The 24,062-nt window shown below is 40.7% G+C and overlaps 1 protein-coding gene across 5 annotated transcripts in view; it reads left to right on the forward strand.

The window, feature by feature from the left end:
• ddr2l (discoidin domain receptor family, member 2, like) overlaps positions 1 to 24,062 on the forward strand; it is a 34,760-nt gene that overhangs the window by 7,380 nt on the left and 3,318 nt on the right. For 2 of the 5 annotated variants that reach the window (XM_026186855.1, XM_026186849.1), the window contains exons 2-17: positions 14,625 to 14,723; positions 14,902 to 15,004; positions 15,251 to 15,320; positions 16,405 to 16,557; positions 18,760 to 18,907; positions 19,274 to 19,379; positions 19,459 to 19,639; positions 20,624 to 20,864; positions 20,947 to 21,024; positions 21,261 to 21,403; positions 21,893 to 22,004; positions 22,154 to 22,270; positions 22,829 to 22,903; positions 23,053 to 23,070; positions 23,325 to 23,569; positions 23,654 to 23,781. In XM_026186855.1, coding sequence (XP_026042640.1) covers positions 14,663 to 14,723; positions 14,902 to 15,004; positions 15,251 to 15,320; positions 16,405 to 16,557; positions 18,760 to 18,907; positions 19,274 to 19,379; positions 19,459 to 19,639; positions 20,624 to 20,864; positions 20,947 to 21,024; positions 21,261 to 21,403; positions 21,893 to 22,004; positions 22,154 to 22,270; positions 22,829 to 22,903; positions 23,053 to 23,070; positions 23,325 to 23,569; positions 23,654 to 23,781 — 1,979 coding nt within the window. In that variant the 5' untranslated portion in view covers positions 14,625 to 14,662. Of the gene's footprint in view, positions 1 to 5,467; positions 5,600 to 14,624; positions 14,724 to 14,901; positions 15,005 to 15,250; positions 15,321 to 16,404; positions 16,558 to 18,759; positions 18,908 to 19,273; positions 19,380 to 19,458; positions 19,640 to 20,623; positions 20,865 to 20,946; positions 21,025 to 21,260; positions 21,404 to 21,892; positions 22,005 to 22,153; positions 22,271 to 22,828; positions 22,904 to 23,052; positions 23,071 to 23,324; positions 23,570 to 23,653; positions 23,782 to 24,062 lie in introns of those variants that run through there. The other 3 variants (XM_026186850.1, XM_026186851.1, XM_026186852.1) reach the window with 3 other exon arrangements.

A 24,062-nucleotide genomic window follows, 5' to 3' on the forward strand; every position in this document is an offset into this window, starting at 1 on the left:
ACTGAATGTAGTGTAAAGCGCTTTGGGGTCCTATGGACTAGAAAAGCGCTATACAAATGCAGGCCATTTACCATTTACCATTTAATCAATTAGACCAATTGTTGACGACCCACCCTGAGACACCTTTTTGGATTTTGGTTTGGATTCTTGCAGCCGATTTGTGACAAGTGGGTTGGTAATGGTTGATCTAATCTATTAGTCCAATTGATTACCATGCCATAGGCTCCTGTATTGCTCCTTAGTATCAGACAGGTAAATTAGTAGTTTGTTAGTACACTCCATTTTGGTGTATTACATCTTCTGGTAATCAAATTAAAGAATCAATACCTATACTTATGTATAAAAAAATAACTTGTTTTTGTGCATTTTTTTACAATGTACTAAATCAGTGCTGCTGTACTTTTGCTAAAAGTCTATAAGATGAGTTGAACTGCACATTTATGAGTCTGCTGAGTGGATTTGACTAGTTGATTTGCAGAAGGGTTTGGTTTGAATCCAAAGATGCCCTGAATGCACTTTGGGATGTTAGCTGTTGGTTTATAGCTTTTTGGCTCATTAAGAAATTTCTCTCCTGCCCATGCATGCAAGTCAGGCTGGTAAATATGCAGATAAGTATATTCAACAGTTAAGTCACTCTTTTTCAGTTCTCCTGAGTTCTCCTGAGTTTTTATTCAAGTCTTACTAGGGTTTATCCCCATAATAACCACCACCTGCTGACCCATCACTTCTCCAGAAAACAGCATCAACCATTTCTGAAAATCCCCGTCCTGTGTAGTGAGAGATTACGTAGTTTTTAAAGAATGTCTGAAGTCTCTTACGTTCCGTGATAATCATCCATAAGGAGTATAGATTCTCATGAACAACTTGACTCATTGCAGTTTTCCCCTGTTGACTGAACAGTTAAAATGAGTAAGTAAACCTACAGACTTTTTCAAATTGTTTTTTTTTTTTTTTGTACTTGCTCGCAGCTGGTTTAAAACCTCGGGAACTGGAGCTTGAAGAACACAAGGGAACATTGTCTTGCACTCCATGAGAATAGCTACCTTAATACAAGCAATGTGTCAGTTAAACTGAAGTCAGATCTTAGATAGGCTGCGTTTTTCTTTCTTGTGACACCTTACTTTCTTGGCTTTAAATGCCGTGCTGCTACACATGGATCTCTACAAGTTTGTGACTGGTTATGTGCTGACAACACGGCCTCTTTCTTTTGAAGGGTTAAGTTTGACTTGAATGGTTTATCTGTATTTATCTGAGTTCCTAACCACTTTCATGTGACTGCTAAACCTGGTTTTTAGTGTTAGGGTCAGTAAAAGCAACCGAGGAAGGGCTGTACTGGGTATGTTGAATTTGCTTGTTAGCACAGGCCCCTGGTGAGTTTTTATCACCAGTAATGGATGAAATAAAGCAAATGAATGCCAGATTTACTTCAGCCCTTGAATATGCCAGTTGATCTTTAGCTCATGCAACTCTGTGGTCTGTGTAATCATCTGGTGACAGACTGGGTTTACTCTGCATCTCACCAAGTGCATCCTGGGATGTCTGTAGTCCACGTGTGCTAAACGAGACCTAGTTCTGCCATCCGCCTGGACCGTCACATTAAAGTTAATGTACTCTGTGCTGTAGAAATTTGTGCAAACAGTAAACTGTTGGGTATCAAAAACCAAACAGTGGCCGTTTTTAAAGTGACAGGAGTCGTGAATAATGCTGTTTGATGTCAGAAACAGATTTTAGTTTACAGTTCTTCAGCGTCAACTTGTGTCTGCTCAGTGATAACTTCACTGAGCCTCCTGAGAGAGAGGAGTCGTCTGCTCCCTCCACCTCCAACCACTCCTGACAGAATTATGATACCCTGCATACCTGTGTGTGTATATCTGTGTGTGTACTGCTTGCATGTAGGTGCATGCATGTGTATAAACCTGCAGTGCTTTAAGGATGTATGGTCCTGAGTGTGTTTTAAATGGCTCCAGGTGTGTGCTTGCTTGCATGTGTTTTGTCGTGTCTCCAGGGTTTGTATTCAGACTTAAGCAACAGAGTCTTGAGTGACATTTTGATATCAGAGTAGTTACAAATTCTCCATCTGATTTCCAGAAGAGCAGCACTGAATCAATTAAAAAGAAGATGTGAATGAAGCAACACTTGCAAAACAAAACATTGAAGAGTTTTATGTAATCTTTTACTCAGAACTGCTTCAAGGCCAGTTCTGAGTAATTGTTTGAAAACTGTGATGGTTTACTCACTGAAAGTTTTAGCAGTTACTCAGCCATGCTAGACGAAACAGTTAAAAAGGAAGATGTACTACAAATATTGTCAATAAAATGCGTCTTGCAGAAGGTTTGACTATTTGCCAATCATAGGGCTGCATCTATCGTCAATTTCTTGGTGGATACTACATGTGTTTAAAATACAGTTGGGCTTATTCCCAATACCAGTAAAAGTAACTGTACAGTGTTTTCTATTAGTGGTAAAATAGTTTATCTGTTATTGCAGGTTGTGAGGATTTTGTCTTGCGAGGAGATCTCGAGGCTTGCATGCATGGGCCTTTCTTTTTGGGACTCGTTACCTCTTTGGTTCTCAACCCAGAAGTTAGAAGGAAAATGCCAGATGTCACAAGATGAGTAAAGATAAGAAAAAAGACCCAATTTTGGTCTTTGCTTTCATTTCCTGGCATCAGCTGCACATTTCACACACCTTTTAGCTCTAATTAAAACTATGTGACTCTTGAATGCAAACATTTCCAGAGGTGATGTTAGCAAATCAGTTAAGATCGGGTAAAATATGTCTTTGAAATTTGGAGTTAGCAGGAATTTCCCAGTTTTAGGCTTAGCATGTCCCCCATTCATACTTTTCGGTGTATTTAATTGTGTTTAACTTGGCTTTGGTCTTTGCTGTCAGTTCAAAGCTTTACATGTTAAATCAAGCGCTCCTCACATTCTTCAAATGCCAGCAGCTTTTTCTAAACCAGCTGCTTCTCGGCTCGAGTTCAGACCTCGCAACCATCACCTGCTCCAGGGTTACATTTGCATCTTAAACGTTTTTCTGACTCCCAAGAGCAGTTTCACTCCGTGAGAAAAGTTAATAAAAGAACATAAACATGGACCTCAAAGCGCTGAACAGAGACAGCAGTCTATAGCAGACAACAATAAATGACCACAAAGTTTTGCACAGACTGAACAGGCACTGTTTCTGCTCATAGCTGTGCTTGTGTATGAAATGAACTTAAGAAAGGACTCCACAGATTTTACAGTTGATTTGCACAGCATGGTCAGCACTGTGAAAGCTGTGTATAGCTTCTTTTGTGTGTGTGTGTGTTTTAGCCCAGTTTGAACTTGAAGTCTAGACATCTTGTGACCTGAGTATCACCAAACTTAACTCACACTGCTGTGGATAGAAAATAAAAGCGGCAGATTTTCTGTGAATGTAGCCTAAAGCGAGGGTTTTATGGATGGCCATGAGTCTATGTTTATCACAACCCACAAACAGATGAAAAAACCCTCTTTTGGCTTTCGATATGTCTACAGCGCTATTTGAAGGAAAACACTGGGAAGAAGGATGGCGCAAAATGTTTTGACGGTGAGCACACATCTGAATTTGGCTGCTCTCGGTCGTGTGGTACGGTTTTGATAAGAGAATCTCTTCATGAGTCTAATTATGGAAGTTTTATTTCTCGTCCAATTGCTCTGTTGTTTCTGTTGATAAGCAGCTGGGAGTCTTTACCGTCTAACAACTTGATGGTGTGTTCCATTACAATCTGGACCCAACAGGCCTCTATGATTGTGTGAGCGCAGCCTCATTTATTGTGTTGCATAATCAGGCAGACATTGCTGCAGTGACAGAAAGGCTTTACAGCAGATTTTGATTCATATTGACTTGATAGCATCGCACAGCTGCTACAGATTTGTCAGTTGCACATACATGATGCAAAGCTCCCATTCCAATACATCCCAAAGGTGCTCTGCTGGAGATCTGGTGACTGTGGAGGCCATTTGATTACCAGCTACTACAAATCACTGGTTTATTTCAAGAAACCAGTTTGAGATGATTTAAGCTTTGTGACATGGCACATTATCCTGGCTGAAGCAGCCATCAGAAGAATACTCAGACTGTGGTGTTCATACCATGCTAAAGTGGTACTAAGGGACCCAAAGGATGCTAAAAAATGGAAAGTATCACTCAAACCATTATACTGTTGATGCAGGAGAAGATGAATTCATGCTTTCATGTTGTTTACACCAAATTTTGACCATGTCAGAATGTCGCAGCAAAAATTGAGAAACATCAGACCAGGCAACATTTTTTCCAAACTTCTGTTTAGACCCTGACTGCTATATCAACATGGTATTGGCATTTTAATGGCCAATTAAAAGCTAAAGGAGAAATGCCCTTCAGACATGTCATGAGTTTTAATGTTCCACAGGTAACTTTCCTACTGGCAACTTGTGTTTTGAACGACATGTCAGATTTTTAAATCACCAAGTATCGGTATGAATATAGGTCTTAAAATCCTATATCAGTATATACATCAGTCTCTACTTCCATTGTTTCTGTTTTTGTGAACCCGTGTGTGCCAAGTGGCACACAGTGTGGTCTTCTGCTAATGTAGCCCATCTGCTTTAAGGTTCAATGTGTTGCACATTCAGAGATACTTTCTTGCATACCTTAGAGATGGTTGTGTGGGAAAATCCCAGTAGATCAGAAGTTTTTGAAATATGCAGCACCAACCAACAACCATGCTGCGTTCAGAGTCTTGCCAAACGTTTTTTTCCTCGGTCTGATACTTGGTTTGAGCTTCAGCAGATCTTAAATGCATTGACTTGGTTCCATGTAATTGGCAAATTAGAAATGTGCATAAGCAAGCAGTTGAACATGGGTACATAATATAGTGCTAGTGAGAATACACAGAAAGATGTTTTTGTTCATTAGAATGGTGATTCGATGGAGAGTGATACAGACCAGCTAACATGGCTCTGGGATTCATAGAAGCAATCACAATTGAAAAAATCATTTTTAATTAACACATTTATGCATTTAAAGGCTTTAAACTACAGAAACTCATCATAAAGACAATTAAAACATTGTGTCCATAGTCCTTGACAAAAGAGTGGGATTGTGGTATCACCTAGAATATGTGTGTGTGTGTGTGTGTGTGTGTGTTTGATTGGTTTATAATAAAGTCTTGCTCAAAGATCCCTTTTCCCTAAAGTGAAGTCAGGCATAACGACAGATAATTTTAGGTCAGTGTTTGTTACTAATGGTTTCTATTGTGTTCTCGGCGGGTCTGTTCAGTTTTGCTCTCAGTGAACTCTGTCTCATTCACCCCATCAACCAGAGAGAGAGAGAGAGAGAGAGAGATGTAGATTCCTGTGTGTAGCTGTAAGCGAGAGAGAGAGCCTTGGAGAAAGGCATGTGGATTCCTGTGTGTTTGTGTGAGCGAGAGACACAGAAGGAGAGAAAGACAGAAAGAGAGCGAGAGAGAGAGGTCTGGGTTGCGTTGAATGTTTGGAATGTTGAGGCTTTTGGCTTCAGTTTGTTCTGACGGGAGGAGGGAGGAGAGAGAAATGAGGGACAGAGGGAGAGGAAAAGAAAAATAGGGAGAGAGGAGGTAAGTAAGGGGAATTAGAGAAGGACAATGACGGTTTACTCTGTATAATAAGGAAAATGTACTTGAAGTAAAAGTAAAGGTATGAATGCGTTCTAATGGCCATGCCCATTTATGAACATAATTGTAGTTTGTTAGTATTTTGTGACTATTTTTGGCGGCAGTCAACTTTTTCATACTGGTTTAAACTGATGATCGTTTCTTTTTCCTTTGGGTGGTTCCAGTTACTTTATAAAATCCCATTCCCACGTGGCTGACATTCTAACCTTTTTAAACACCTGTTGGTCACGTTTGCATTAAAAATGTTTACTACTTTTCTGAACTGTGGCTTTAGCAATCATGGTGTAGTGTGTGAACTGTAAATGCCAATGCCCAAAACCACTGGAAATGAGGATAATATTTTTACTTTAGTTACCGTATTTTTTGGACCATAAGGCGCACTGTCGATGAACGGGTCTCTTTTCATACATAAGGATTATATGGATTATAAGGTGCATTAACCCTTTAAAAACGGTCAGAGCGGGCATGCTCCGTTTTGCGTAACTATTTTTAAATCCCGGTAGCACTGCAACCACGTGAGCTAGCGCAATAATTTTTTTTGCATATGAAACCAGAGAAGTTGTACTTACATCTTATGCCATCAGCTTGTCCTAGGTCACAGTTTCCTTCCACATATAGCTTTGCAAAAACTGCATAAAAAGCACTTGCAGCAACAAAAGCATAATATTCCAGAAACACACTTTGCCGATCCGATCAGCTGTTCATAACACTTCCTACGTTGGAACAGACGTCAGCGCGAACTATCGCATGTCCGCCATGACCTGCCCGAAACCGGAAGTGATATCATTTTTGCGGAAATGTAGTTTTTTACCATCAGGGCCTCATGAGCTTATACTGGTGTTTTTAAAAGTTATGTTTGACTTTATGACTTTCTGTGTCGTTTCTGGGATGCTTAGAACTAAAATTGCACTGCTGGAAATAGTTTATTTTGATGCATATGCTGCTTTTTTGCAAATTTGCACTATAATATTTATTTTCGTTTTTCCTGCAGTGTATAAAAATTGGTGTATTTCAAAAATAAAACTATGAAGGCACTCAAAATAAATTTCCTGTGGTGGGAAACTATTTTGTGCAACTTTTTTCTATTTACAGTTTTGAGGGATAAGCCTCTTAAATTTCTCTAACTAGAAATATATGTTAAAAAAACAAAAACGATTTTCAATTTTTTTGTAGTTTATTGCACTTTTTTGCAATTTATGTAATTACTATGCACTTGATGCATTCATATTATTAAAATTTAGGCTGTAATGGTTGTATTGATGTATAGCAACTTGAAATGCTCCCAAAAATGGCACTACAGCATGTAAAAATATAATATAAGTTCTGGCGGACTTGGTTCTATGGTAGATCTTAAAGGGTTAAGCGAAACAAAACAGTCAGTCAAACTCCCACCTCCACTTCTGTACCATTGATTCATTAATGTTGAATTCTCTTGCAGCTGCTCTATTCCCATGTTGTTGCAGTATATTATTGACTAACCTCGTATTGTGGATGGATTATCTCAGTTGTTCTCCTGACTGAAGTTTGGTCCGTTTACAACATCCTGCCATGCAATTGCATTTGTCCCTAAACATCGGGAACCCTCATGTAGGGCTGGGTCATATCATACCATTCACAGTAATACCGGTATAATATTAGGCAATGATAAAAAAATTTAAATATCGCAATAGAATATGGGTAAAAAGTGCATATGCAGTGCCTTTGTTTTCATACGCACATGGCAGAAGAAGCATGGCGACGACGGAGAATGAGAAGGGCGAAAGCGGATCGTTGAATGACAGATGAACCAAAATTGGTTTGTAAAAATGCTGCAACTTCAGTGGTGTGGAACTGATTTGGCTTTCGTCTGTTAACTTTTATCGAGTGGAAAAAAGTTACTATTCATCCTCTAGCTTCACTGTGTTTAACATAGCTGTTTAACATTTTAATTTTTTCAGAAATCTCTGTCAGAACATGCTATATCATGTTTAGGTAGAAACTAGCGAGCTAACTAACTTCTAACTCCGTTAAATTTAATAAATTCTGTTTTCATGGATCCATGGATGTTAAACGTAACTGTTACACCTGGTAAAGCAGCAACGCTGAACATTTTATTACAGATGAAAGTTTTTAACTCTCAGTGATGCCGCAATGTTCGTTTGACTTTGGAACCTGAAGCGCTAGCCGTAATGCTCTGACTATCCATCAAGCGGTGCGGCTTCGTAGCTTACCAAAGTTGTACTAAAACATTTTTTGACAGATTTTTGAGTGCCGTGTACCACATAAGATCGGTTCATGGTCAGTAAGCACAACCAGAATTCATACATAAGGCGCACGGGATTGTAAGGTGCACTGTCGATTTTTGGGAAAATTAAAGGATTTTAACTGCACCTTATAGTGCGAAAAATGCAGTACTTTAAATTAGGGCTGCCACGATTAGTCGACCAGTCACGATTACGTCGACTATCAAAATCGTCGACAACTAATTTAATAGTCGACGCGTCATTTGAAGCTTTGTAAGATCCCAAAAGACGCAGGAATAAGTAGTAGGATTTAAGAGTGTAATAACGGACAGAAATAGAAGATGGCAGCACAGCATGTACAAGGATACCAGCTGCCGTTAAATCCCGAAGAAGAAACTGTGTCCCAGAATTCATAGCGCGGCCCAGCTCAGTTTCCAACAATGGCGGCAGCTAGTTAGTTTTAGTATTACTTGTATTATTCTTTCTCGGTCACAAAATAAATGTTTAACATATTTTCAGGCGAGAATGTAGCTGTGTAAACCTCAAATATCTGCTCAGTTTATCGAGACACCACATATTTTAAAAAGCGCTCCGACGTTTTCGGAGACGTCTGTTACCCACTAGCTCGATAGCCAGCCGGCGTTCAAGGCTAACTAGAGCCCGTGAGAACACCGGACTCCCGGCAAATCGTTTTCAAACCCACCGCCGTCTTTCGCTACTCAGGTTAAACATGATATATAAGTCACTTAGATAACTTACAAATGTTATTGTTTGGCTTTTTTTTGTATTTTATTTGTTCCTGAGTAAATCGGTTTGAGATTAAAGTTATAGTTTCTACGCAGCTGAATAAACGTCAAGCAGACAACTGATTATCAGAAGTGTGAGATGGTCGAGAATATACTCCGGTGTCCTGTTATATTTTAGATAGCAGGGAGCAGACGGCTGAGTTTATTAAACTCCACCGAAACAATCTGCAAATTTCATTAAAATTTAATAAACTATCGTCTTGTCTTTGTGTTTAGTTAGCACATACCTTAAACACTTAAAGCTGTAAGCTAATGGTAGTTATATAAGAGCAGATGCTGCTGGTGCAATAAGCTGTACGTTTTACGTCCAATGGACGCATGATCTGATTAGTCGACTAATTGCAAAAATAATCGGTGACTAGTCGATTATCAAAATAATCGTTTGTGGCAGCCCTACTTTAAATATATTTTTATGCTGAACTTTTGTACTAACAGCAAATAGTCTGAGTACATAGCTATTCTTCTATATATCTATAGTTTATCTGTTACAAAATAACATTGTCTTTTTTCATGTAATGCAAAAGTGCACATAAGCTGGACATGAGCCTGGGCATCCTGCACAATGGTTTCTACACTGGAAACACCCATGTTCAAACAATGGTTTGTCAGAGTGACTGTGACTAAGCAGTGATGTAATCATTTAAAGCACACATAGCTGGGCTAGGCAAAGAATCTCAAAGTGCAAGTTCTGCATAATTGAAACAAAGACAGTTTTGTATGCTTCCATATAATGTGACTCTGATTTTAATAAGATTTAAAGTTATTGATTAAATGCCCCACAGACCAGAGTGCGCTGAACAAAACTAGTCTTTCTGTACTTTTCTTTTATGATAACATACTTGTTTGATGCAAACTATCTTCAGCTATATTGTGTGTTAATTTATTACACAATAATCTCTGTATTGATGCAGAACGGAAATGCCTTTAAAAAATATCAAACTATTTAATGAATCCAGTTTTTTAAATGCGTAAATTTCCTTTCACTAGTTTCGATCATGTTCTTTTTAGGCTTTGTGATGGTGTCAGTTTTGATCTCTGACACTGTTTTCTATTACACTCAGGTGGGTACACAGACCTGCTAAACCCATTTGTGCTTTCTGTCAGTGCTGCAGATTTACAGTTCGGAGGTTTTTGGTCAAAAGAAGGTTGTTATTTCCATCTGCAATAATTTATATTTGGCAGTAAGGCTCTGCTCTGGAAAAGCAGCAGCAAGACCCCTCTACAGAACAGGTCAGGCATCAATAACTTGTGGCTCCTAGAGTTTCCAAAAGAAGAATGGGAAGCAGAATCCAGCCCCTCTCCTGTGGAACCAGCTCCCAGTGTGCACTCAGAGACGCACACCCTCTCTAATGTTAAGAGCGGTTTAAATGTTCTTTTTGGATAATGCTTATAGTTAGGACTGGATCAGGTTACCTTGAGCCATCACTTAGTTGTGCTGCTGTCGGCTCAGACTGCTGGGGGACTTTCCCAGGTTGCACTGAACATTTCTTCTCCTCTCACCTCTTTTCACTGGCATTGCATTTATTGTACAGCTATTGCATGTTACTAACTTTTGCCTGCTCTTTCCTGCAGTGTTTTTCTTTTTTCATTTTGTTTGTTGTGTGTGATCTCTCTATGCTCCTGTTTTTTTCCCGTCTCTTTCCCCTCAAACCCCAGCGGGTCGAGACAGATGGCTGCCCCTCCCCGAGCCTCGTTCTGCCAGAGGTTTCTTCCTCTTTAAAAGGATGTTCATCCACATAGATGATTGTTGTCGGCTCTCCACTCAAATATTATTTGAAATTGAACTGAATCAAACTGAATTTATTTTTTTAAGTCTCTTATCTGTGTAAATTGCTGGACCCACATGTCTTCGTTCACTCAGGTCAGCAGACCAGATACTTTTGCTGATTCTGAAGAGAAAACTCAGACGTGACAGTTGCTTTTTCATTTGTGGCACAATTTGCCACTGCACACCAGGCAGACTTAAATCTCATTTAAAAATACACCTTTGCTCCCTAGCCTTTGTCCCATTGTGAGATACTGACTGTGATTTTAAGTCATCTTTTAATTGTGATGGTTCTTTTGTGTCTCCCTGTTGCTGCTTTAAAAGTAAAAGTGGCGAAAGTATTTTATAGATAGTGAATGTGGTTTGGTATGAATTGAACAGATCATGACATTGAAAGCAGGATGCAGATCTGCATCAACTGTGGACATGCTAGAGCGATTTAGATGAGATTTGCCAATTGGATCCATAGAGCAGTATCAGTAAAGCGATCGGGTAATGTAGGCTGATCCCAGCTGATCTGCTGCGATTTTCTGGACTTTGTAGCCTGCTTGAGCTAACCCTAAACTTGATTTATGCTGCTCTCAGCAGCAGAGAAGTTTGAAAAAAACACAAAAGGCCCTTTGCCAAGTCCACAATTGACCCATTTACTGTATCGCTCTCATGTTGCACACTCATCTAGAACAGTGGTCTAAAGCGAACACAGACCTTTAAAGTAGTTCAGATCTAAACAAAGACGTGGATGATGCATAGACACTGACAAACAATCTCCTGTGTTGTTTAGAGAGCAGGACCTAGTTACATAATGTGCACACTTTGGTAAGGCATGTAATTGCAAGGCTTGATGCCCCAAAGTTGTTTTACGGCGATTTAATTTCCAGAAATCTGGTTTATTTATAGCAAGCCTGAAAAAACTAAATGGTCTGTTTGTCATGGTGGCTCGAGAGGTCAAGAAATACTCCAGGAAGTTATTTATAATTTGCTTATAATGAAGCAGAATTTTTTTCATCACTTATTTGTTACAAAAACAGTTCAGTATCAGTCTTCATTAGATTCTTCCAAGGGTTACTTTTTTGTTTCTCTTTGACTTCTCTTTGTCTCTTTTACTGTCTTTTTCTCTCTGTTATTTTCTCTCCCCCCCTCTCTCTCACTCTCTTGTCATGTGATTTTGCTGTAGAGATGAGCAACAGAGCAGGAATCTGAGGTTCAGCCAACGCATTACATAAAGCTCCCTCCTTCTCCCCCAGTCGTTGCTAGAAAACAAACGTGAACCACTTCTTCTTCAGCTCGGCTAAAGTGAATGAACTCACTTCCTGAAGGCAGAGCAGGGAGTTTTTCATTAGGGAAAAAAAGAGAGAGAGAGAGGGAGAGGGAGAACGATTGTTTCAGGAACAGACTGGATTCTCTGGTATTTAAGAACAGTCAGTATGTGCAGAAAAACATGCAAGTCTGTCTGAAGCGGGCTGCAATCAGCTGCTGCAGCCTGTTGTGTCTACAGACCGAAACATTCACATCCATGTCAAGATGGCAAGGCTTCCCGTCTTTAACTCCTGTTAGCGCTGGGCTGGATGTTTGCCACAAGGACAGACAGCAAAGGTTTTGATTCATGGTCACTTTCAGATTTTGCCTGTTGAAGTCATCACGACATAAACTGGACGCATCAGACGTGATTCTTCTTTGTGTTTTTCATTTCATTGTAGAGCAGAGGGTCTTGAATCTGAAGCTCCCTGTGGCTTTGACAAAAAAAGGAGAAACTAAACTTAACTACAGTAACTTTTCTATATTTTATAAGTGAGGTCTGGTACCAGAACTGTGCTGCAACCCCATCAAGAGAAGTTTGTGTCTCCCCCTGGTCTCAAGTCAGACAGAGCCACTGTGATTGTTCTGCAGATGGAGTTTACTTTCTTTTTTACTTTTAACCTCCTAAGACCTGAACTCTTTCATGGCATGCATTTTCAGTTTCTCTTGGGACCTGATGAATGTAAAAACAAAGAATTACGAGATTTTTTTTTTTCTTTTTACCTGATTTTTGTTTCTGAGAGAAATTAGACTGACATATGAGGACATTCGCTTTACATTTCGATAGAACAGTGGCAGTATAGTGTCCTCGGAAGTGGATATCAGGCCCTTGTAGAGCAAAATTTAGTATTTTGGTCTAGACCAGCGGTCCCCAACCCCCTGCCCACGGACCGGTACCAGTCCGTGAGTTGTTTGGTACTGGGCCCGCGAGTTCAGGCACAGGTGTAAAATTTAGGGTTTTTATTGGTTTTTAGTGTTCTTTTTTTAATTGTTTTTATAGTTAACTCTGTTTCCCTGGGTCTTTTCCTGTGTGTTATGAATTAATCTTCTTTTTTGGTACCAGTACTGGTTTCATTTTGCTGTATTTATCTGCGACACCTTAAAGGCTGGTGTGTGAAAATAGTGTCGGACATAAACTGGTCCGTGGTGCACCTTTACTGGGTTAGCATCAGGGTCAAATTCCGCTCTGATCCCAAAAGAGTTTAAAAAAACCTGGAAGTTCGTGTTTGACTTTAACGCTGTCCTCTCTCTCTTTGCTTCTCCCTTCCACCCATTGTTGTCCTCCCCACCTTGCTCACCTCCCTCCCTCCTCCTCCTCTCTTTGTGTTTCTCTCCTTTTCTTCATTTTCTTATCGGCCCTCGGCCTCAAACCGCTGTCTGCGTTCTTTCTTCCTCTCTTTGTCTTTTTTCCTGTCTATTTTCTTTTTCTGTCCTCCTGTCTCTCTATCACCCCGTCTTTCTCGCCTGCCCAGCTGTTCTGACCCCGAGAACTTTACACAGAGTGAATGTAGAGAACAAGACAATACGAGTAGACAGCGGTTGTAGTTTTTCTATATGTGTCTATGTATTTATGCTTGAAATGCTTTGTGTGCAACAATAGGGGTGTGTTCGTGTGCGTGTGTATGTATGTGTGTGTTCTTTAGTGTTGCGTAACCTCTGTGAGTGGGATGCTGTTTGCGTCCAGTGTTTATAAACTACTCCGCTCCAACAGCAATAACGTTGCGAAATCAAACACACACACACACACACACACACACACACACACACACACACACACACACACACACACACACACACACGCAGTCCTCTCGTAAATGACGGTAGGAGTCATTCAGACTCCTCCTCGTCCATCCATCCTGCTGCAGTTGTGTAAAACAGTGACCGCTGGAGACAGTCGACTTCCTACAGCGAAAACAAAGATTTTCTTTGTTTTGTTTGGAGGAAATTGCAGTTTTCAATGTTTTAATGTCAGATAATCAGTTAAATTACTCTTAATGTGCACAATGGAACACCTAAATCTCCAGAGTTCTGCTTGAATGAGGGATTCACGTCTATTCAAGCCTCAAATGAGGGATATGATAGCTGAAAGACTCTTTAGATTTTATAGTAAACCGTAGAATGATTCTTTAAACGTAGATAAATTAGAAACAGATGAAAATATGTTGCTGGATAAAATGGGATTAGAGGGAATAAATCATTTTAAGGAGGGAATAAGGATAGGAGCAGCAAAAATCAACAAAAGTAGAATTCTTCAAATATTCATCATCACACAGGAGACGTAAAAAATTCGTTCATGTACTATGATTGTCAACTGTGGGTGACGATGGCGGGCAAAATCAAAGACTTAAACATCTATTCTAGTTATGTGTTTATAGGACCTTTTTTATTTTACAATGGCAGTAATGGTCTTTGCATATGTGCAAATTGGCATGTCAACTTAAAGACAAAATAATGCTGTATTTTATGGGTCAGTTTACTGAAACTTTCCTCATAATTTTCCTAAAAACATGCAAAAATTGCAAAGATATTTCCCAAAAGAAGTCAACGTGGTGCTGCAGTGGTTAGCGCTTTTCCTGTTTTGGAATGAGTTCTTTACACGCACTCTTGGCTTCCTCCCACTGTCAAAAGACATCCTCGTTAGGTTAGCTGGGTATTCTTAATTGGCTATAGGTGTAAATGGTTGTCTGTCTCGATGTGATTGGCGGCCTGTCCGGGGAATAAGCTCCAGCCCGACTACAACCCTGAATTGGATAAAATGAAGAAAATAGAGGGATGGGTTTCCAAAAAAATGTTTACTGTAACACTTTATTCCCTTGTTGTCTGAGCCGTCATTCGCTGTCAGCTGCAGATGTTCATGTTGTTTTTTCTGTGTCTCGCAGAGATGTAGCGTGTGTGTTGGTGTGATCGGCGGACCATCATGCACCTCTTCTTGCTGCTGATCCTTCAAGCTACAGCAGCCATCGGACAGATTGATCCCGGTACACAGGCACACACACACAAACCCCACTTTACCCCATCTTGATTTTAAATCTAAATCAGTCCTCTGCAATGAGCCAATTTAAACAGTTACAACTCAATAAAATGTTTCATTTGTAAAGGTCTAAAATCCGTCCTTGCAAAACACATAAAAATAAAATTGTGAATGTGTTTTTCCAGCACACTGTCGCTACCCCTTGGGCATGGAGGATCGACGGATCAAAGATGATGCGCTCAAAGCATCCAGCCAATGGCACGAAACAACAGGACCACAGTACGCCAGGTAGGTGTGGCTTAAAGGTTAAGTCGACTGGTTTTAAAAAAGTGTCTTTTATTGTTTTTAACTCTTGAATAAAGAAAAAAAGAAAAACCTGAAATGGAATTGTGCGATACAAAAATTGATTAAATATGCTTTAGAATGAAGTCAAATAAAAATTAGAAGATTTTAGAACTCCATCTTTTGGTTAAACTTGTGCAAGTGTGGTTTATGTGTTTGTGTGTGTGTGTGTGTGTGTGTGTGTGTGTGCAGGTTGAATCGTGAGGAGGGAGACGGCGCCTGGTGTCCTGCAGCGCTGCCATCAGTCAGTCAGTACCTCGAGGTTTGTGTCTGAAGCGTGCTCAGTCATGTCCGGGTACCTGCATTTGTTATGTGGCGAAGTTCTACTCCATAAGTAAGAAGGTGTCGTGCATGCAGGAGAAAGTGGCGCTGCGCAGTCAGTGTAACATGAGAACGGGTGAAAAGATCACAGTGGATCAGAATCTGAGGTTTCAGAGTGTAACACAATATTTAAGTGCTTTGCAAAGCAGCTAAATTCAGTACATTCTGATTTAAAGGTGAAGTCTGTGTGTGGTCTACAAAGTTATTCTTTGGATAAATCTAGAAGCTCATGTGTTACCCAGAGAAGGCTGTTATTACAAACTGGCATATAAACCTAAATCTGTGTATAACAGCTGACTTGTCGGACGAGTGGAAGACAAAGAAATACTTACCTTCAGAACTGAGCGATCTTTTAATAAAGTTGGTGGTATCGATACTGCGCCACATGTGTGAATGCTGCAGTGTGAAGCTGTAGGTATTTAAATATCAAAGGAGAGAATCTGAGTCACAGTCATCTGTGGACATCAAAGACTGTATGGAAAATCCTCAGTTTCACATGATATTTATGCGATTCAGACATTCTTACACTTCACATCTGTTTAAGTCGCTTTAATATCTGTATATTGACATACGTTTAATATGTTAAAATGAGGAAAGTAATTAAAAAATCTAAAACCTGAAAATAATTTTGTGATGTTGCAGAGGTTTTTGTGTGCACACTGTTGAGTAAAGGCACACAGAGCATCTTTAGTTTTTACAGTTTTCTTTATGGGCCGATTTCTGTAGAAATGCAACAAAAATCCTGAGACGCTGCAAACACTCAGCTCACGATAAAAACCAACTTTGAAGCCTGTTATAGATCTCTGACTTAAATGCATCTCGTATTTGGAAGCTGCATGCCTCTTGACATTAAAATTGCAGGATTAACAACCAGATGTGTGGACGGCTTGCCTCTATACTTTTGGGGTGAACCATTTTCCCACGTTAATGATTCAATATTATCTTTAAATGCAGCCTTTAGTTTTTAGGTTACTCGCATGTTACAAGATTTGACCGAAAGCCTTTTGCTGGAATTTTCTTTTTAGGTGGATCTCGGCAGACTCACCTTTCTGACGGTTATTGGTACTCAGGGACGATATATCAGGAACTCTGGGAATGAGTTTGCCCGAGAGTATCGCGTAAACTACAGCAGGGACGGCAAGCTGTGGAAGTCCTGGAGGAATCGGCAGGGGAACGAGGTGAGTGACCCAAATATCTTACAAAAAGGACTTAATGAGAGGAGAGAGGAAACAGACTGAAAAATGGGACATGAGAAGGGTCTGAGCCGAAGGAAGAATAGGAGGAAATACGTGAGGACTGATGGAGGGAAGACTGGAGAAAGAGGAAGAAAAAAAGAAACGAACAGGATTTTTTTCCTCTCGTTTTTCACTCTAAGCTGCTTCTGGTCATTCATATTCATATCAGAGGAAATTACATTTACACGCCAGCTTCCTGTTGGCATTCGAGATCCCCGCAGCTACGCAACACTGTTAGAACAATTTAAAACACCAGAATCATGTTTTTGATCTGAGGCTCCTCCCTCACATTCACATGGGGAACTTCCCAGAGTCTGTGCAGATTTCTGGTTATTTTGTGCCCAGCAGCACAAAGATTCACATTCCAAATTTCTCAGGGTGCTTTTTTTCACTTTAGGAAATGAAGCCCGGAAACATCCGCTGAGGAGTAACTGATGCATGCCGTCAGCAGAAACTCTCAAGCTTGTCTTCTTTGCTTTGAATGTTCGGCTGCTTATTTCTACACGTGCAGTTGTGCAGGGGCACTGTGTGAGAGGCAGTGAATATTAAAAAATATATATATTATTTTCTTGAGAACATAAATTTGGCATCATCCTCACCGTCCTTTTGCATCTATTTGTGATTATTTTTGTGGTTTTTGTCACTTTGTTCGATAATTCTGCTCATTTAGGGTGTGTTTGCGTTTTGTATTTGTTTAGCATAGCTTTTCTTGTCTTTTTAAAGAGATTTTCCTGCATCATTATAATAATGTTGGTCCAGGATCTACGTTGCAACTGACCAATCAGCTTTCAGTTTGCACTGGCCAAGAAGTTAGTTAATTATTTTAAAAGTATCACTAGCAAACTTACATGAGCAAACTAAATTTGGCTAACAGAAGCTAACTTGATAATATTTTTATTCGATTGTATAGATTAATAAAGAAAACAGAGCGTTTCTTATAAACATAGCCTTTTTTTTCTTTTTTACCCCATAATACAAAGCTGTGACATCACAACAATGTGACTGGTCACTTTCAATGTTGATCCTGGACACACATTGTTATGATGATGCAGAAAAAACACCAACACAGGGATATCAGATGCACCAATCGTTGGTCGCTGCCCCTCCCTGATCTTGATTTTGTCGGTGGTCTCTATTGCCAAGCGCTGCTCATAGCAGGTTGTTTGCTCACTGGGGCTCTCTCTCTAATATTGCAGCATATTTAACTCCCTATTGTCAGGCACAAATTTTCCTCTAGACACCATCACAGTGGATTTTAATCAAGCAATCAAAATGTGACTGAAATGCACACCTTCTGGTCTAAATCAAGGGATTTAACAAAAGTAACACAAAACCTATAAAAGTGGCTAGATAGCAACATTTCTATCTCTTTAATTAGCCCATTCTCACTCCCAATGCCTAATATACCGACGATTTGTCAAATCCTGAGGTGTTCCATGGGAATGTGAAAGGTGACCTTCTGCGTTCCTATGCTACGCGCTGGATTGTGGATGAAATCGAATAGAATGAAGCTCCCACGGTAAGACATGTTCCAGCCGTGTATTCCAGCCCTAACCCTAACCTTATCCCTAATCGTAACCGACACCTTAATCGTGTTAAATAGTGTTTTCCAAAGCAATTTAAGTAAAATAAACGTACATGTGTGGATTCGTTCCAACGGTTCTCATTTTCCGAACTCGTAATATAGCGTTGGGTGGCTGAAATCGTAATATACCGACTATTTGTCACCTAGCATAAAATGTTGCACTTTGGGAGTGGGAACGTGTTGCCTTAATAGCTTTATTGTTTGTTTGTTTTTCAGCCTAAAAAAAATCCCTCCTTCACTTGCACCAATGTCTCTTTGGGAGGTCCAATGCACACCTTCCAAACACAAGTTCAGCACTTGGAATCAACTCCAGATCTCTTGTCTGGTTCATTTGTCACTGAATAATGAGGGCACAGGCCTCACCTGGCCAGGACACTGTTTGTCAAGCAATTCTCTGAAAATCAATGGACTGTATAAAGATGGCTATAAAGTCAAAACATGTCACATGACAACTTGTAACAACACTATTAACCTACTGATTGAACAGATGTTCCAGGGGTTTAATCTTTCTGTACTCCTGGTGTGATGGTCTTCTTTGTATCCCTGATATCTGTGTACAGATTATTGAGGGAAACAAAGACGCCTACACCTCTGTCATAAAGGACCTCCGCCCTCCGATAGTCACCCGCTACGTCCGGCTGCTCCCCGTGACCAGACTGTCCACCACCGTCTGCATGAGAGTGGAGCTGTACGGCTGTTCATGGGACGGTAGGACACATAAACACACAGTTTCCTTGTTAATGTGCGTTTTCGTCAGCTCAACTGCCATTAGAGACTGTTTACGCTTCCTCAGAGACAAGTAAACCTCTTCATGTCAACATAAAAGCTTTTAATGTCCATAAACAACTGTTTTTCATCCACAAGCAACACTTTTATTTAACAAACACTGCTGTTTATCAGATCCTTATATCGAGCAAAAACAGGAATTTGAATGATGTGAGTGCGATCCTCACACTGTTGTCATGAAGGTTGAAAGTTTGCTGTTCTGAGTGCAGCTGTGGGATCTTATTGTGGTGAGATAACAGTGAAATGGGATGAATTGCACCTTTAACTTTCCACTCCTCCTGGTTTCAGATGGGCTGATATCCTACAGCGCTCCAGAGGGTCAGCGGATGCAACCGCCGGGTTATCCCATCGCCAACCTCAATGACTCCACATATGATGGAGTACACGAAAGGGGGTGGGTCTCTCTTTGCTGCACTCGTACATACATCACATATCAGCGTTTCCTGTTTACTGACTGCTTTGTCATCCGATAGGAAGCTTTTCGGCGGCCTGGGTCAGCTGACGGACGGCGTGATCGGCCAAGATGACTTCACACGGACCCACGAGTACAGCGTGTGGCCTGGCTACGACTACCTGGGCTGGAAAAACGACTCGCTGGAATACGTGGAGATGGAGTTCGTGTTCGACAGGCAGAGAAACTTCACCTCGATGAAGGTTTTTCATTTTTGCTTCCTCTACCTCATCAGTACTATGAACTCACCACAAACTTTGTCATAGCAGTAGTGGTTGACAGCACTTTTACATGTGCTTTTGCAATTACCAGACTTACTCAGAGCCTAGAAATTGCCTCTGGTTCAGATCCAGTGTCGGGTTTCTCTAGTTTGCTCGGCACCATGTCAGCGTCAGCCTAGGCTGATGGCAGGGGACATGTTTAAACATCTTTGTGAGGACAGTAAATTGCATGCTACTATACTTGTGGGGGCCAGCAGTCACTTATGGGGACAAAATGCCCGTCCCCACGAGTTTGAAGGCATTTTGGAGATTCAAAATGTGGTTTTAGTGTCAGTGTTACAATTAGGTTATGGTTAGGTTTAGGCTCAGGGTTAGGCATTCATTTTTGATGGATAAGCTTAGGGTAAGGGTATGGTTAGGCTAGGGAAAGCATTATGTCAATGAGATGTCCTCACTAACATATGAAAACGTGTGTGTGTGTGTGTGTGTGTGTGTGTGTGTGTGTGTGTGTGTGTGTGTGTGTGTGTGTGTGTGTGTGTAAAAACGTACAAAGTAACTTAACTTTGTACGTTTTCAGGAGCATGCACAGTATTGTCGCATAATAAAAGAGATTGAAAAGTATTTTCTGCCTACCTTTATATCTGGTCAAGCTTTTTAACCAGTTGCTTACAGCTCTCCTTCATCACTGTGTAACTGATTTAACTGCAAACTTACTTTCCATCCAGCATTTGCTCTTCCTGTAATATGGAGCGCAGTCAGCAAGTGCTCCAGCAATGTTCAGTGGAGTCATGTGTTTACTTTTAAGTCACGCATCAGCAGCTGCTAGCATCTCCTCCTACTGTGCCATCATTGCCACTTTGTCTGAGTCCATTATAAATGAGCTTTAGATCCCCGTGGAACTCCCTCACGCTTTACAAACAATAGCAGATGTTCTGCTACTTACTCTTACTTTCATTCTCCATCCAGGTCCACAGCAACAACATGTTCTCCCGCGATGTGAAGATCTTCTCCTCGGTCTCCTGTTGGTTTAAGCCCCACTTTGTATGGGAGGCGGAGCCTGTGGAGTTCAGGACGGTGCTGGATGACCGGAATCCGAGTGCTCGCTACGTCACCGTGGATCTGAACCACCGCACTGCCAAATCCCTCCGCTGCCACTTTTACTTTGCTGACGTCTGGATGATGTTTAGCGAGATTTCCTTTCAGTCAGGTAACAAACACGCACGTGCAAACAAAAGTGCAGAACAGTAAAAGAAGGAAAAATAAGTGACTTCCTGTTTTTTGTTTTTCAGTGGATACCATATTCCTGACCCAAATGACATCTCCTCTACCCACTAAGGACACCATCACAACACCTGCACAGAAGACAGGTGTGACAATTAATTGTTTCACGTTTTAAAGTCGCCACTTCAAAACTGCGACAGATAGAGGGAGCTGTTTTGTCAGTTTGTGCTCAGGTCATTTTTTTTTCCTTTTTCTTAATTTTTGAGGACATATATCTTTTTTAGCATTTCTGTCATACTTAGTGGAGCTACCACTAACAAATGTATTTGCAGAAACAAATGATAAAATCTTTGGTATATGGTATTCTAACCTGTCTTCTCAGCCGCTGCTCCATCAGCTAGTGCCACACCAGATGATGGGAAAACACCCATCCTTATTGGCTGCCTGGTAACCATCATCCTTTTGTTGGTCATCATCATCTTCCTCATCCTATGGTGTCAGTACGTCTGCAAGGTATTAGAGAAGGTGAGGATACAAATAAATGAATTATCTTTGTTTTTCTGAGTGGAAGTGGGGGTTTCTTAATAAAGTACCTTTATTTTGTTAACTTCCTGTCATGTCCGTTGGTGTTAAACATGCTGTAATCACTTAATCGCTTTAGGTTTTAAAAAAATGTTCCTGTAAACAGCTGCATTCTCTGCTGAAATGCAAACCATTTCCTAATAGATGTCCACCAGGAGGTCCCTGGTTCCATTTTATGGTCTTTAAGTCACCTCACACATTTGTTTTGATTTTTCAAAAAGAGGTTAAAAGCTGCAGTTTAGATCCCAAACTCACGTGGGAGATGGGAGGCATTTCTTTTTCTTTTTAGGAAATAAGATTATAGCTTATGTTTGTGGCTAAATCAGGACTATTAAGCATTAAATCAGATTAAAGAACGAATAAGAATGAACTGACTGACTCTTTACAGGCATCTGTGACCCCATGTTTTTTCTTTCTTCCATCCTAATCTAGGGTCCACGTCGGATTCTTGATGAGGAGGTGACGGTCCGGCTGTCGTCCTGCAGTGACACCATCATTTTACAGACTCCACCTGTGCCCCCGCGCTCTGGACGCGCCCCGACTGGTACTCTTCTTTTACTTGTATCGTTTAAAACATGCCTTTGTTTTCCATTATTATTCATGCAGAAAGAATTGGTGAAAGTTAAGGTGTTAAATTTCGTGTTTGTAGGAGAGATATTCTTATCCTTGACTGATTCCTGCTGTTTTCCTCAGGTCCTGTGAACACTGACCCTCACTATGAGAGAATTTTCCTGTTGGACCCTCAGTACCAGAACCCAGCGGTGCTGAGAAACAAACTTCCAGAGCTGTCACAGAGCGCAGAGGCATCTGGTAAACACCTTCAACGATGAAGTCGATGCAGGCGTTCATTTAAGAATTAGTGAAAAAGACACAAGTTGAGAAATAGCAGAAAGTCCTTTGAACGCTGCGTCATGATGTTTGTCTTTGAGTGACCGCTTCATAACCGTGTGTTTAGGCTTGTAGTAGGAATTTGTGTTAAGAATCATTGATGCCTCAGAGATGTTCCAGATCTATCCAATATGACATGATTAATCACAGCTGTAGAGGAAAAAAGGTCGAAAGCCTTTCAATAAGAGAGTCTGCTGCCTCCTGGTGGCGATGTCAGTAATTTCAAACAAACTCTACAAACTTCAAGCATCCATCAAAGTTCTGATCTTCTGTCACTCATTAACAGCTCCTCAACCTGTTTCTCTCCTGTTTATTTACTTCAGAACGTGTTAAATAAGCTCTTTTTTTCTCCTTTTTCTCTCTATTTAAGTTTCCCGGATGAAGTTGAACATGCATGCTCATTCATACTTATTCTGCAGTGCTTCTCTCCTTTTTCTCTCGGCTCTCTACGCCTCTTTTCCAAGTTTCCTCTTCTTCCAGCTCTCCTCCTTGGTAATCCTCTCTATGACCTCCTCCTGCTGACTTCCTGTCATATGACATCAGGATGGCTTCGTGGTAAGAGTTGAAAGGTGTGACTTCATGCAGTTAATCAGATCACATATACTTAAGTGAAATCAAGTGAAGTTTGGAATTTTATTTTATTTTTATTTTTCAATTCTTTTCCTTCTATGAATCATCTTATGACCTCTCATGACCTACTGGAGGGGACCTAACCCTGAGAGGTTGGGATATCCTGGATTGAAAAAACTTCTGTAAAAAACAAATTCAAACTAGTAAAACTTCAGTCAGCAATTAGAATAATGGTACTAGTAAAATGATAAAGATGTACTGCTTTTACTTTAGATAGAAAACTAGAAATTACCAGTAATTTAATGTTTTTACTATAATCTTGTGCTGTTGGTACTTTTCAGTAAGCTTCACTTCATTTTTTATTTATATTAGACATTAATTAAACAAGCGCTTGTCTTTCCAACAGCATGTGGAGGTGGCTATGCTGAGCCAGACATCACCCAGTGCACGCCGCACCAGTGTTTCCATAGCAATGCGCCACACTACGCTGAGACGGACATCGTGCGGCTGCAGGGCGTCACTGGCAGCAACATGTACGCCGTCCCCGCCCTCACCGTGGACTCTCTCACCAGGAAGGACATCTCCGCTGCCGAGTTTCCTCGGCAACAGCTGATCTTCAGGGAGAAGCTGGGGGAGGGGCAGTTTGGCGAGGTGAGCTTGTGGGAGGTTTCGTGGGCTTCAAAGTTATCCTGGAAAAATCTTATTTCATCCCTATTTCATCTTCTTCCCTGGCAGGTCCACCTGTGTGAGGCGGAGGGACTCCCAGAATTTCTTGGGGAAGGCTCGCCCCTCCCTGACCGAGACGGTCACTCTGTGCTTGTGGCTGTTAAACAGCTGAGGGCCGACGCTACCAGCCAAGCCAGGTACTCTTTATGAGTGTGTATATGAATCGCGACAATGTCAAACTATATAAATTTGGAGCTGAGGTGGTTAAAGGTTCATCCCCTGGAGAGCATATATTGGTTAAAATCAGTGTATTCATTGCTTTAATGTGTTCATATGATGAGAATGTTTCACTATTTATACACTAAAAACAAAAATATAGTCCATAACTAGTCAAATGAATAACGTGCAGGACCGAAAGCTCCAAACTGCATTTCCTGGTTGACTATTTTTTGCAGAGAAAGCCCTCCTACCTACAAAT

This window comes from Astatotilapia calliptera, chromosome 12 (assembly GCF_900246225.1).
Source record: "Astatotilapia calliptera chromosome 12, fAstCal1.2, whole genome shotgun sequence".
NCBI classification, from domain to species: domain Eukaryota; kingdom Metazoa; phylum Chordata; class Actinopteri; order Cichliformes; family Cichlidae; genus Astatotilapia; species Astatotilapia calliptera.